Genomic DNA, 15,464 nt, shown 5'->3' with positions numbered 1-15,464 from the left:
CATACAAGATACAAAAGGTTGGGGGGTCAGATGGAATGTTATATGTATGAGTGAGGACAAGCATAGCTTAGAGAGGGGAAGGTGGACGGTCAACAAGTTTGGAATAAATCACGTGCTTTAAGATGGGCTTCGCACATAGTAAGCACTGGACAACTATGACTCTATCAAAATTAGGTTTGCTGACTCTCTGAAAAGACAAATGAAGTTAATATTTCTGAAGCATGAATTAGTATTCATTCTACTCATGACCCTTCAAAATGGATCATTACCTTTCACTTTTGTTCTTTATCCCTATGTACACCTGCTCTTAAGACCCATCACTGGCTGCCCTTCATTCTCTTACCTGAGCAGATCACAGAGGCCACTTGCCCTGAAGGACATAGTGAAGCACCCAGAGCAGTTACGGGACAATCTCCTATGTGCCGCTCAGTCCCAGTGCAGTAAAACATATGCCTCCAGACCTGACCATTTCCTTTTCCAAAAGGTGCTCCTTTTGGGGTAGAAAGGGCGACTCCACATTTAAGCTGCTGGCAAAGAACGTGGGCATCTTCTATGTCCCAGTGAGAGTTGCAGAGAGATCCCCAGGCCCCAAGGGTTTTGAGCTCCACTCTGCCCTCACATGGGGTCTTGCCATTCACCAAGCGAATTTCCGTGTATCCTGCAAGGAGACACGGCTTTAGAAAAAGTCAGCTATGACTCCCTAACCCTATCCCTTTCACAGTACGGGAACTGATTAAAGATGTTATCTGGGTCTTACTTGAGCAGACTACTCCAACATCCCTGCTGTGGCTACAAGTTCCGTCAGGGCGGGATGCTACGGGGCAGAGTGAAAGATGGGACTCATGTCCCTCACACTGGAATTCTTCAGCCCAGATCTGTCCATTTCCCTCTCCAAAGTGAGCTCCCCCCAGGATAGAGACAACTGTGCCACACTGTAATTCCCTGCATAGCACACTGGCAGCTTCCAGAGAGAAATCAGAATCACAGACGGAGCCCCACGAGTCGCCATGCTTCACTTCAACACGTCCGGAACAGGGGATGTCCCCTCCAACCAGTCTGGGTTCCCTGTGGGCTGAAAAATAAATATCATTTCAATGAGAGACAACATGATTCCCAGATTTCCATTCACGATGAGGTGAGGAAGGTGGTGAGGAGTGGGAAATGGAGACCGGAGTGTGTTCAGTGATTTCCTACACTTGTTTGTCTTGGTTTTTCTGCCTGGAGTTGGGTATGGATAATTCTAGACCTCCCTATTCCTAGCCGAACTCGTCCACCTGAGAGGATTCTGAGAATTCACCTCGTGCAGTCAACCATCCTCAGAGCCAGTGATAACTCTGTTCTTCAAACATGTTGCTTAATGTATTCGTAATAGAAGTCCGGCGCATGCCCCGCAGCGCGGCGAGGCCACAGATGAGGGGAGTCGAGACTCCCGCGCCCCACCGCCCCCGGCGGAGCTGCTGCTGAGCCGCTCAATCTGAGCCCTGCCTACGAATAAAGTTGGTTAAAAAATCATAATCATTCTTAAGAGAGCGAAAGACGGTGCGAGCCAGTCGCGCGGCACCGCCGGGAGAGCTGGCGCGTCGCGGGGAGGCAGCGGCGGCAGCGGTTGCGCCGCAACCAGGAGGAGGAGCCGGTGGCGCCGGGCGGAGGGTCCGCGGCCGGCGGGGGACGGTTTGTGCGGGAAGATCTGATCACCTGGAATTAGAGTCGGTACAGAAACCAGTTCATCTCCAAAAATGTTGGAGGAAGATATGGAAGTCGCCATAAAGATGGTGGTTGTAGGGACTGGAGTTGGAAAATCAAGTATGATTCAGCGATATTGCAAATGCATTTTTACAAAAGACCACAAGAAAACCATTGGAGTAGATTTTTTGGAGCGACAAATTCAAGTTAATGATGAAGATGTCAGACTAATGTTATGGGACACTGCAGGTCAAGAGGAATTTGACGCAATTACAAAGGCCTACTATCGAGGAGCCCAGGCTTGTGTGCTCGTGTTTTCTACCACAGATAGGGAATCTTTTGAAGCAGTTTCCAGTCGGAGAGAGAAAGTAGTGGCTGAAGTTGGAGATGTACCAACTGTACTCGTGCAAAACAAGATTGATCTCTTGGATGATTCTTGTATAAAGAATGAGGAGGCTGAGGCACTGGCAAAAAGGTTAAAGTTAAGATTCTGCAGAACATCAGTGAAAGAAGATCTAAATGTGAACGAAGTTTTTAAGTATTTGGCTGAAAAATACCGTCAGAAACTCAAACAACAAATAGCTGAGGATCCAGAACTAACACATTCAAGTAGTAACAAAATTGGTGTCTTTAATGCATCTGGTGGAAGTCACTCGGGTCATAATTCAAGTACCCTCAATGGTGGAGACGTCATCAATCTTAGACCCAACAAACAAAGGACCAAGAAAAACAGAAATCCTTTTAATAGCTGTGGTATACCCTAAAATGTTTTGGGAGGAAAAAAATTGAATTTACATTGTGCAATTCAGTAAGAAAGCCATCCAGCTGTCATGGTATGTTACAAGGTTTTCAGCAGACTTTGCACCTAATGGCTCTCTGAAAGTGACAGACTTAAATATTGCTCTTTAGTGCTTTTGAGAATGTAGAGTGAGACCTCTGGTGGAAAAATTACTGCCCTGTGGACTCCTTTAATTTTTTTTTACATTAGATGAAGCTTCTCCTGTTTTTAAAGGAATGCTCTAAGAAATTTCAAAATAGGCTTTGCTAAATTTTAAATGCTGGAAAACATAAATGAAATGCCTAAATATATTGTTTAGATTTTAATACTGTGGATCAGGAAAGATAGCAAGGATTCTTTTCCTCAAACTGTCATCTGGCTTTTCTGCAAAATAGTATTGAATCTGAATACTTTCACAAAAGTAATACTGAAAGACAAACCCTAAATCTTGCCAGACTGCATTAGTATTTTGGCATTAGTACTTGTGCAATGTCTGTGTCATGTAGACTGTGAGGTGTGCATGCAGATGTCTGGTACTGGAGTCAGCTGAAGGCAAGTGCAGTATTTAAGAAAATATATATTCTAATTAATTTGCTTTTAAAACCATTTACATATTATGTATATGTTTTTATTTTCAAAACTCTAGACATAGATTTTGCAAAATGAGCTTGGGTTTAAAAAGTGCTTTGTGCCAAAAAATATCATACCTAATTTTTATAGTGCTTTACTATCAAAATTTATATTGTTTATTATACCTTTTAAAAGCAGTAAGTAGTTTTCCTCTGTGACAGCATAGATAAAAGAGGAGTCTAGGAATTTTAATGCTAGAGCATCTCCTTGGTGAGCCCTTATTGCAAAATCTGTGGTATAATCACCCATAAGCATAGTGAGCTCCTGCTGTCATTAGATCAGCCAAAGCCCCTTAAGAAGGTACACAGCACATCTGCAATCATTCGGGAGGTCCTGTGAAGTGTGGTGGTGCATCTAACACCTTTTGCTGCTCACTAACCCAGCTTTGCACTTACAGGATTATACTAACCATTTTTAAAATGCACAGAAGTATTATTATTAGTCTTAACCCAAATTACAGATTTTACAATGCCCTGCAACTCGAAACCATTCTGTTTATGGTATTTTAAGATGATCACTTCCAAATTTCTCTAACCTTCAGTTTCTAGAGTACTATCTGAAGAGCTGTCAGTCCCACATACGAAATCATTTCTTTTACAAAATCATTTCATATGTAATCATGTGTCAAGGCATAAATTTTGTCAGTTGGGACAGTAGCTTTCCAGCTAAGATAATTGCATGCACTGTGTTAAAATGGATTATCATTCATCAATGGCTTTATTTTTAACCTATAAATAACCGCTTTCAATATACCTGGTTTTTACAGCATTTCAAAATATGTAAAAATAACTTTTCTGTTATTAGAAAATGTGTCATGAAGTCATTTTTCATTATTTGTACTAAAAAATGTTTTATGTATTCCTTTTGTGTTTTGTTTTTTAAGTCTTCCATCTGCACCCCCTCATCCTCCTAATGTTGAGAAAATCAAATTTCCTGGGTGTGTTCTTGTTAAGTGATCAAAAGTAAATGTTCTCTTTGCCATTTTACATCGAAAAATAATAAAAATATTAAAAAGAAAAAAAATTATTCATAATAACATTGGAGACCACAAACAATATATATATACTATCTCTATCTCAGTCTTGCACTCATTACTGCATGTGCTGCAGTCTGGGGTTTGCTCAACCTTTTTGCATTGTTCTATGTAAAGTTTTTCAATATGCTGCTAGTTTTCCAAATGAACATCAGACTTCTTCCTTTTGACACCTGTTACACTTGGTATACGTGACCCTTCTTTCTCTCATTTTCTCCTCTTCCCTTTCTGACGGTGCTTTATCAAAACATTTCATGTATTCCTTGAGTCAAGGTTCACTCCATAACCTTCTCATCTGCTCAATGGACATGTCTCGACTGCCAATAAATACATTTTCATCTATACTTTTTTCTTTAATTTTAGATTCACAAACACATCTGCTTAGACATGTGAAACTTAAAGTATTCGAAGTTGAATGAATTATTGTATGACAAGTCCACTTTATTATTTACTTAATTAGTGATATCTAGACCAAATTAGGATCACCTAAATTGAACCACTTTATCTCACCACAAACAATGGTAATAATGATAGTAGTGAACATTAAGTGAGCATCTATTATATTATATATATGGCATTCCAATGAGCATTTAACAAACATTATTTCATTTAATCCTTAAAATTGCCTTAGGAGATAATTGTTAATATAATTCTGATTTTATAGACAAGGAATCTGAAACATAGAGAGGTGGGGTGTAGTGATTTGCTAAGGTCACACAGCAAATTACTACAGAATTAGTAAGGGGACAGAAGACAGAATTTGAAGTCAGACTGTATTCCAGAGCCTACAGTGTTGACCCTCACAATACATTACACACATAGAAAACCACCATATCTCTCGGTCCTCCAGTGTATTTCTTCTTCCCCATATTTATTTCTATTTATTGGCATAAAGTGATTTGTCATCATCTGTCAGGCAGACCTCTACAATAGCTTCATAAATTGTTTCCTTTCTCCAAGAAATTTATGCCATGATTATAAATATATATTAATAAATTTCAAATATTTTCATGTGATGTTTTATCTTTTGATGACTTAATGTTTCCTTACAATTTATGCAATAATCTCTTACATAATTTCATATAATTATGTATACATTAATTAATCCAAAAGTATCAATGTAATGACTTATAATGTAAGTCGTCTGACTCCTTTAGGCATTTGAGGATGAGTGGGTTAAAAAGGCTGCCACAGAGTTCAGACTGTTGGTGAAGACAGATAATACTAAAAACAATAATTATAATCATATTAGCTCACATGTTTTTATAGCTCACTGTGTAATTCCTGTGAGGTGGGCCCTATTACTATTCCCTTTTTTCTTCTGAGCAAACTGCAGCATAAAGAGCTTTCATAGATTCCCGAATTTCATCCAGCAACTAGAAGGTAAAATAAGGAGAGATGATAAACACTAATTCCTTAGTACACTTACTGATCTTATCTGAGGGGCTGTCTTGCCACCTAGCCCCAGCCAGAGTTCAGTCTTGGTGGAGCTGAGGGCAGCAGGATGGGGAAGGGAAGGGAGCCAAATGATGGACAGCTTGTCATTTTTTTTTCTTTGAATAAATGTCACTCTTTGAGGCAAAAGAAGGAACCATGAAAAAAAAAAACAGCATCTATTACTTTATCAACCAAATCTGATGCTCCAGCCTAAATATGCTTGGCCATGCCATAATTTTCATGCATCTGTGCCTCTGTAGAAACTTTTCTCTCTACTTAAAATGTATTTCCCTACCTTATGTACCTAGGAAAAGGCTACTTCTTTTCTGTTCAACTTCTTACTAATAGCCTTCTCCTCCACGAACACAGTTTACTGCAGATATACATATTTTAATAGTGATGAATCCAAAAATAGAAATATGTATTAGGTATAAAACTAACAAATAAAGGAGTGATCCACTCTGTTTTAGGCTATGTAGGAGAGAGTACCATAAATCTAAATTGGGTTTTGGAAAAAGATGAGGAGTTTGCCAAATACACAGTGTGTGAAATAGCCTTTAAGGAATGTGGTCATGGAAGAGCATGGTGTCACCGAAGAATTATAAGTAACTTACTGTAGCTGAAATTTAAAATATAAAGAAAAGACACACCAGAAATAATAAATGGAATTATATTATGAAGGTGCTCTTTGTCAAGTCAAGAAACAACCATCAAGATAAGTGAGTTTCTTTGAAAATACTCAGAGGCAATATAAATTACTTAAGAGATACAAACTATTTCTTTTAACTCCGTTTTTAAAGAAATAAAGAAAATGCAGTTGAAAACTAGACCTTCTAAAGGTCTTAAGTTGTTTACAGATATCTGGTATCGAATATCAACAAGCTTTGTAATCTCTTGATGTTACTATCACCACGATATAGACACACCATCAGCCCTTGCCATTCTGCATACTCTGATGTCCTTTCTTCTCTCATAAACCTATCACCTTGTACTAAAATGTCTTAGAAAATGTTTTGGATGTGACATATTCTGTACTACAGCAATATATAATACCTTAACATGTCAAAATTTCACCAATTATCCATTAAATCTGCACAAAACAAATCCCTATCCAAATTCAAGATGAAAAACATGTCGCTTTCTGAACATAGCTCAGAGTTTAAAGCAGGTAACTCTTCTACAACACAATTAATGACCCTTGAGTTGGATGGTTCTTCATTTCTTCTTTTTGAATCTTTATTCAAGCATGAAATTTCTCTTAAGATATCATTAACTAGTATTCATATGATCCCAATCCCTTTTGGATGCCCTAAATCTTTAAGTAAAGGCAGTTGCCTAGATCGAGCCAAATTCTGATTTCTTGTAAAATCTCACTCTTTTGTTTGGATCCATCTTGAACAAAATACAGTAAAAGAAAACCAGTGAAAAACAAACAAAGAAAAAAACAAATGCTTCCTTTTCCATTGTGAAAACTCATTAAGCATTTAAAAGCAAGTCCCTTCTATAAACATTCTCTTGTTTTCTTTGTGCTAATATATTTGAGTCAGGGCAGAGGAGAAAGTCTCCCACTCAGAAAGTGACTTGGAGACTCCATCCTCAGCCTTTAGTTTGTGAATCTGCTAGTAACATATTAATCTGTCCTACAGGTTGCTTTCCTTATATCATTACTCTTTAGACATAGTTAGAATATTGGAAATTTACCTCTTTAATGGATTTTTTTTCCTGCTAATCTCTGACTGTGTTTTTATATAAAAGCCATTAAGTAAATGTTTGCACCTGGATTTAGCGACATTGATCAACAACTTCAGTTTTCCTCTGGCATAAGCAAACAAATCTGTTTTTCCCTTCCTCTCAAATCCACAGTTTCAAATGGCCTTAAGGCAGTGGTCAATAATTAAAGAGAAGGGCTAGTCACAGCATAGATCAAAGTATATTCGTATGCTCTTGGACTATAGTTACTTTCAGATGGCACTGGATTATAAAGCAAGTAGACTAGAAGCTTAGTAACTTTGGAAAGAATTTTTCTGTTGAATTTGAGGGTAGCTGACATCAGCCCTTGAATAATCAATCTTTAAAGTAATCCAAAGGTCCATAAAACGATATGAGCAGAAAGTGGGTTGTGAAAGTTGTGTTGTCGTTAGATAGAAATACTCTCCAAACCAAACTAGGATGTAACTATGAAGAATAATGCGCCAGGAGGAACTGCCCTGAGATCAACAATGGGCCATGAAGGACAATGCACAGAAGACAGCTTCTCAGATGGCAGCACCTTGTCTACTAGATTGGCTTTCCAAGGAACTCACTGAGCTGCAGGGTGGCTCGTTCTTCCTGTCCAGTAGGATTTGGTAACTACTGCAGCAAATCTATTCTGGATGTTTCTTGATGACCACAGAGCCACCAAAACAGCCTTAAACTGCTGATATTTGACTAATTTTAAATGAGAAAAAGTAAACACTGTCTTTCTTCAGCCACTATTACTTGTTTCTCTTTAGACACAGCAGAACTTAATGCTAATCAACGTGAAATACAATTAATAAGAAAATATACAAACCTTTGTAAATTAGAAGGAAAACCTGTAACCTAAAATATTTATATTAGTAAATCAGAAGAAATAAAACTTAAGATTCAACTCAAGAAGTTAGGAGCCAAAAAGAAATCAAACTTTAAGAAATCTGAAGAGAATTATTAGAAAGCAAAGTAAATTTTAATGAATTAGAAAGCAAAGGTAACATTAAGTTTTTAAAATTCAAATGATTTTAAAAAAATTAGCCAAAAGAATGGTAAATTTTGTCAGGTTAAAGAAATTAAAAGAGCAAATGAATACACATGGCAAATAAGTGATAAGAAGAGAAATGTTATAGATACAGAAGTAATTTCAGAAAGCTCTTCAAATACTACTGTGAAATTATGACCAAGAAATTTTACTAAATGAATACTTAAGGTACAAAACAATTTCTAAAACATGACACCATTTGTACAATAAAAGCAAATGATAGCTATATATAGATTTGCTTGTATTTTCTTGTATTTACATTAAATATCTCAAATAATATATAAATATTCCAAACACACAAATTGTCTGTGAGGAAAAGGCTTGGATTGTAGTGGGGAAAGAGTATATACTTTTTTATTCTGAAGTTTAAACCATATGATTATATTGCCTAGTCAAGGATATTTTTTAAAAAGCAATATGGCAATTTAAATTTATATCTTAAATGATTGCCTTTTTTTCAATCGGAGAATAATTTCCACTTAACTAAAGGTAAGCACAGTTTGTAACGTCAGGGAAATGCCCCTTGCTGCATGCATAGGTTGCTGCATGTATGGTTGGAGCCATACTGTTGGTTAGAGGAAGTACAGCACATGCCAGTTTTCATGCTATGAGGTCTCTACATGTTTAATGGTTTTCTCATATACTGGGTCTTCTAAAGCCTTTTTGTTGCATGAGTAAAAGTTACATTTACTTTAGAGTTATTTTAAAAAGCATCACTTTGTAACAAAGTTAGCATTTGTATAAATACGATTAGCATAAAATACTAAAGATTATCCACAAACCTAACCAGTTCACAAATCATTTTTGAGCTTTTTAAAGAGGTTGCAGTGACATAGTCACAGATTTTCAAAAAGAAGAAAATTCTGTCACAGTACAATAGAGGGAGCTAAAGGTTATGTCAGTTTATCCAACAGCTATTTTTTAAATCTTTTGGTGACATCCTGTGAAAAAAGTATTGAATTCTATTTTTTAAATTTTAATCCTCCTTAATCTCTTATACCTCTATTGATTTAAAAATTACTCAAAAACCAAAGTAAGCAAAACCCAAACACTTCTATCCAAAGTGCAACATGGATTGTAAACTTATCTGACTCTCACAGTGGAATTTGTGTAGCTATTTTCTGGTTTCTTGAGAGTGATCTAGTCATAAGGACCAATGTTTCTTTGAATTTCAAAGGTATTACTGGAAATTTACACCCTTCTTCTTAACAAGTTGATTGAAAGTCATACCTGAGCAGGTAACTTTGGCTTCTTCATAGTGATCACAGTTAAGTCCACCCCACTGCCAGTTCTCGCGGTCCCAAATTGAAGTTTCATTTCCATTATAGCTACTTAGAAACAGCCATGTGCTTGTTGCCTGGATTTTGGAGTACACTTGATAGGATGTTTTGAGGGCAGATCCACATCCCAGCTGCCTGCAAATCACATTAGCTTCTTTCAGTCCCCAGCCTCTGTCACACACCTTCCCTAATAGTCTCTGAATCTCCACCTCAACTGTCCCAGCACAGCGGCTGCCTCCACCTCTAAGTCTTAGCTCCAGATCTGATCCATCTGCAAAAGAAACATGAACTTAAATCATTGATACGTATGGAGGTTAGATTTCAATTTTTTTTGTCTTTCGTTTTCTCTGATACTGATACATTGGAAATTATGGCTTACTGATTTTCTGACTTTTTAAGAAACAATAATATAGACCATAAATTTTTGTTAGAAATGGGACTATAGTTTCAAGAGTTGATAAAAATTGTCAATGGCAGAAAAATATGAGCAATTTAGCTTTAATAGAGATTCCTCAAAAAGTGGGTGAAGGATATGAACAGACACTTCTAAGAAGACATTTATTTATGTGGCCAAGAAACATATGAAAAAAAGCTCATCATCACTTGTCATTAGAGAAATGCAAATCAAAACCACAATGAGATACCATCTCATGCCGGTTAGAATGTTGATCATTAAAAAGTCTGGAAACAACAGATGTTGGCAAGGATGTGGAGAAATAGGAACACTTTTACACTGTTGGTGGGAGTGTAAATTAGTTCAACTATTGTGGAGTGGAAGACAGTGTGGTGATTCCTCAAGGATCTAGAACCAGAAATACCATTTGACCCAGCAATGCCATTACTGGATATATACTCAAAGGATTATAAATCATTCTACTGTAAAGACACATGCACAGGTATGTTTACTGAAGCAATATTTACAATAGCAAAGACTTGGAACCAACCCAAATGCCCATCAATAATAAACTGGATAAAGAAAATGTGGCACATATACACCATTGAATACTATGCAGCCACAAAAGAGGATGAATTCACCTCTTTTGCAGGGACATGGATGAAGCTGGAAATCATCATCCTCGCAAACTAACACAAGAACAGAAAACCAAATACCACATGTGCTCACTCATAAGTGGGAGTTGAACAGTGAGAACACATGGACAGAGGGAGGGGAACATCACATACCAGGGTCTGTTGCGGGGGTAGGGGGAAAGGGGAGGGAGAGCATTAGGACAAATACCTAATGCATGTGAGGCTTAAAACCTAGATGACAGGTTGATAGGTGCAGGAGACCTCCATGGCATGTGTATACCTATGTAACAAACCTGCACATTCAGCAAATTGTGTCCCAGAACCTAAAGTAAAAAAATAAGTAAATAAAAAAATTTTTAAAAAGAGAGTCCTATGAAATTTTGTCTCTCTGAGCTCCAGGTAGATTCTGAGTTTGAAGCATGCTCCATAACAGCAGTCTGAATAATTATTACAGAGAATAACGTCACACAACCCTCCAAACTAGCTGAATAAACAACATGTCAAAGATGACAAGTATAAAAAAAAACTCCAGCAAAGAGTTTCCTAGTTGTTTCTACTTCTTACATCTATTCTTACTCCTGAGGAGTGTAGGGCTTTCTCTTTCTACTTTTCTTTTTGTTTAGTTTTTTGGTTTCAGTTTGGTTTTAACTTACCAGAACATGTCACACCAGCATCTTCAATGTGATTGCAATAATGCTTTCCCCATTCATGGTGTTTACATTCCCAGATAGCAGATTCATGTCCCTGGCAAGAAACACTGTCAAGCCAGATGTGTCCAGATCCCTCACTGGCATTAACGCGACCAACAGCGGTGATGGCGGTTGGACATCCCAGTTGCTTGCATGCCACAGCAGCATCATTACTATCCCAGCCATCGTCACATATTGTCCCCCATTCTCCTTGGAATCTCACTTCTAATCTTCCAGAACATTTATTGACTCCACCTACCAGTCTCAAGCTCAGATCTGCTCCATCTGTAACAGAGACACACAACAGGTCTGGGATAAGGAAGCAAGAACAAGAGACTATAAATAACTGTACCTGAGATGAGTTAAAGAAAAAGGGAGAGATATAAGTAGAGACAGAGAAAAAGGTGAGGTACTATACTACCACTGGAAATCATTCAAGATGGGAGAAGGAGTGGATCAGGCAGGAAGATGGGACTTTCCAGTATAGGCAGCATATACTACAGGAAGTGCTCCTAACAGGAGACCTAAGGGCTGAATCTCATCTAGAGACCTGCTTATTTGACCACCACAGAGTTCTTGTTAGAACTGTTTACTTTTTTTTTGTTTTTAAGACGGGGTTTCACCATGTTGGTCAGGCTGGTCTTGAACTCCCGACCTCAGGTGATCCGCCCGCCTTGGCCTCCAAAGTGCTTGGATTACAATCATGAGCCACCACGCCCAGCCAGAACTGTTTACTTTTCCTGGTTAAAATATATTTGCATGTGTTCAGGTAGCACCCACATCCTTCAGTTTGCCTCCACACTTAGCACTCCCTTTTGCCTCTGACTGTGCTTTCCACTGATACTACCTAGTCTGTGTTGTATACCTGAACCTTTGGTGACCACTTCTTAGTTTAAAAGCAGAGCAAAGAGAAGAGAAAGAAGACTTCATTACTAAAATTATCGCCTTCCCCAAATCAATATTCTTCAAAGAACAGATATTAATTCTGAAGAATACTCTGTAATAAAATTCCTCTGGCACCTTTAGTTTTCATTCCCACAATATTATTTATTGTGATTCCTCAGCATGTGCTGACTGGGAGCCTAGAGAAATTTTGATGGGTAAAAAAGAATGGAAGGTACAGTCTGCTTTTTTTTTACTCCAATTCTTCACATTCTCCAGCTAATAAAATCTATCTCTTTAGGAGTTCCATTCATTACGGTTCAGGCTATAGCTGATTACATTGTTCGACAAGAAAAAACCTGTTCAAGACATGGAGAAAGAGATAGAACCCAGATGACGTTGTTCAAAACCTGAATCCAACCATGCATGAAGCCAACTATACCCTCTGGATTCCCCAGTTTTGGAAGCCAGTATTCTCTTCTTTTTAAATGAATTTGAGTGAACGTTCCTTTATTTGCAGAGAGAGACCTGGTGAAGATAGGGATTTTTTACTCTTATTTTCCTAAGTGTTCTCTGGGGTTCAGGACACACTCAATCTCCTTTCATACTAAGAATTCAATTGAAAAACGAAGAGTGGTATCCCTGCACACAAAAACCCATTGTCCCTGCCCCCAGTCTGAGTATACAATGTGAAAGTCTCTAGACAGACATATGCATGTCTAGTGTAAGTAAAGTTTTAGTGGGAAACCAATATCGATTTTTAAAAAGTGATTTGATTCTGTGAACTTGAAAAATGATTTGGGAAGAAGTGGGTTAATGCAGCAAAAAAGGAGTCTTTTGTGCGTTAGATGATAACTGGAGTGGTTTGCTCTTAAAACTCCTTCATAAAGCAAAATTTCCTAGTAAAGCCCTTCCGTCCTTCCTTTTTCCTCTTTCTTTTCTGTCTCTCCCTTTATTTATGGGCTTTTCCTAAACACGTTCTTCTTTTCTTATGATCTGGATCTCAGTTTCACTATACACCCTTCTTCCCTAACCTATTTCTCCTAATTTCAGTCAAGGTAAAAAGTCCACAGGTATCAGAACTGGAACTTGAAGTTAAGAGTTCAGGCTCTTGGGATTTATTACCCCTTACTTTTGTCCTCTCCTGGAGAACAGAATGAGCCAAGATCAGTCCTTACTTGAACAAATCACTCCAGCATCCTCAGCATGATCACAGTTATGCTTTCCCCATCCTTGATGTTTGCAGTTCCAGAGAGCTGACTCATTTCCATTGCATACAAGATCATCAAACCAGATTGGTCCAGAGCCTTCTCCAAAATGAGCTGAACCAGAGAAACTGATCGCACTTCCACATTCAAGTTGTTTACAAACCACAGATGCATGATCCATGTTGAAGTTATCATCACACACTGTTCCCCACTGTCCTTGGAATTTGATCTCTATTCTTCCAGAACACATATTGCCTCCATTCATCAGCCTCATCTCCAAATTGGATCCATCTGGAGCAGAGAAAAGACCAGAGTTCAGAAATTATATTCATTTAGAAGTTATTTTAGAAAATAAGTTTCCTGTGGAAACTTGGGATTTGATGTTGTCCTTAAAATGGTGCCTGATTATAGATGTTGCCCAGCTCCACACAGTGGAGAATTTTAATATGATACAATCTAGGAAGCAATTAGGATTTTTATCTATAACTACTTACAAAGGAAAATGTTTTACAAATTAAAGTTTTTAAACTTTCTCTTTTGTTTTGTTTTGTTTCCTTCCATTACTAGGACAGATGTCAATACTCTTTTTAAATAGAAATAGATAAATTTGACTTAAGTTATTTATTTAAAAAAAGAAAATTGGCCCATACAAAAAGGAAGTAAAAATGACAAACTGGTCATCAGTTGATCATTTATTTTAGCTTTTCTTTTTTTCTTTTTTGAGACGGAGTTTCGCTCTTGTTACCCAGGCCGGAGTGCAATGGCGCGATCTCGGCTCACCGCAACCTCCGCCTCCTGGGTTCAGGCAATTCTCCTGCCTCAGCCTCCTGAGTAGCTGGGCTTACAGGCATGTGCCACCATGCCCAGGTAATTTTTTGTATTTTTAGTAGAGACGGGGTTTCACCATGTTGACCAGGATGGTCTCGATCTCTTGACCTCGTGATCCACCCTCCTCGGCCTGGGATTACAGGCGTGATCCACCGCGCCCGGCTTTAGCTTTTCTTTATTATAAATAGTTCAAAACATGATGATTGACTAAAGTTGAATTTGAAATCAGAAAGTAAGAAAAAGCAAAGACAGAAATACCTCAACAAGCATAATAGTTTGCAGAAATACTTTGTGGTATACCAAATTCTTAAAAGTTGAGGGAAAAATTGATCAAAATATTCATTTTTTACCAATTTCCCTTTTGAACCAAAGCCTTTTTTCCCTCCCCAAAGCATCTGGTACCATTTTTTTTCTTTTTTTTTTTTTTTGCTGGTGCCATAATTTATTTAGCCTGTTTCACTGAGACAAACTCATGTTCAATGCCATTCAGTATAATTTCAAGTTTGATAAACATCAAAGTATTTTTACCCCACTTCTAAAACCTGATGAAGAATTCAAAATAAGCACACAGCATTAAATGACATTTATTGTTCCATAAATCTTGAGATACAAAAAGGAATGCTAAATAGACAAGCAAAGCTTTTGAAACAAGAGATAAACTCACTTCTTTCCCCAGTGACTGGTATAGAAAACATGTGGTGACACAAAAGCAAAGGGAAAAAGTTAGAAAGGAAAGCTCTCTGCCTATAGGGTCTATTAGAGTTACAGATATTTTCAAACTGAAGATGAAAACAGACCGTGCTTCTCTGTAGCAAATAATTAACCCCCTTTATGAATAAAACATAAAATGTCAAAGCTTTTACCCACTGAAGTAGTTTGTCTTCTAGGAGAGATTTCAAACTCAAAATTACTCATTTCCTATTTTTGCCTGAACAAAGATGAGGATCAAATAGTACATTCAAATCAAGACATCTGGGTATATGGACAGAGAGATGCTACAATTAAAATGGAATTGAAGTTTTAAAAAAAATTCAGTCCCCTACACCACAGGCCTCAAACATGCTTGCTGATAGATTTTGGGAAGGTTCTGGATGAAAGACGGAGCTATAGGAGGAAAGAGAGAAAACAGTGGATTTCCTTTGAAAAGTATGCTAGCAGACAAGCATTTGGTTTTATTAAAGAGGCACTCATTTTATAAAGAAAGAAGCTATAAC

At 37.7% G+C, this 15,464-nt stretch overlaps 2 protein-coding genes across 3 annotated transcripts in view; one reads left to right on the top strand and one right to left on the bottom strand.

Moving 5' to 3' along the window:
• Nucleotides 1–15,464, bottom strand: part of CD163 (CD163 molecule) — a 39,155-nt gene that overhangs the window by 15,801 nt on the left and 7,890 nt on the right. For both annotated transcript variants that reach the window (XM_012474804.3, XM_012474803.3), the window contains exons 4-8: nucleotides 13,393–13,713; nucleotides 11,297–11,617; nucleotides 9,565–9,885; nucleotides 758–1,072; nucleotides 344–658 (exon numbers count right to left, since the gene is read on the bottom strand). In XM_012474804.3, the coding sequence (XP_012330227.1) occupies nucleotides 344–658; nucleotides 758–1,072; nucleotides 9,565–9,885; nucleotides 11,297–11,617; nucleotides 13,393–13,713 (1,593 nt within the window). The remainder of the gene's footprint in view (nucleotides 1–343; nucleotides 659–757; nucleotides 1,073–9,564; nucleotides 9,886–11,296; nucleotides 11,618–13,392; nucleotides 13,714–15,464) is intronic.
• On the top strand, nucleotides 1,384–4,436 carry LOC105732614 (ras-related protein Rab-23-like). The gene has a single exon (XM_064376758.1). It carries the CDS (start codon nucleotides 1,737–1,739, stop codon nucleotides 2,445–2,447), a length of 711 nt encoding a protein of 236 aa, XP_064232828.1. The 5' UTR covers nucleotides 1,384–1,736; the 3' UTR covers nucleotides 2,448–4,436.

Source organism: Aotus nancymaae, unplaced genomic scaffold (genome assembly GCF_030222135.1).
Source record: "Aotus nancymaae isolate 86718 unplaced genomic scaffold, 86718_ANA_hifiasm-v0.15.2.pri h1tg000016l, whole genome shotgun sequence".
In the NCBI taxonomy this organism is placed as follows: Eukaryota; Metazoa; Chordata; class Mammalia; order Primates; family Aotidae; genus Aotus; species Aotus nancymaae.
The sequence above is the reverse complement of the archived record's forward strand: the minus strand, read 5'-3'. Positions and strand labels throughout refer to the sequence as shown.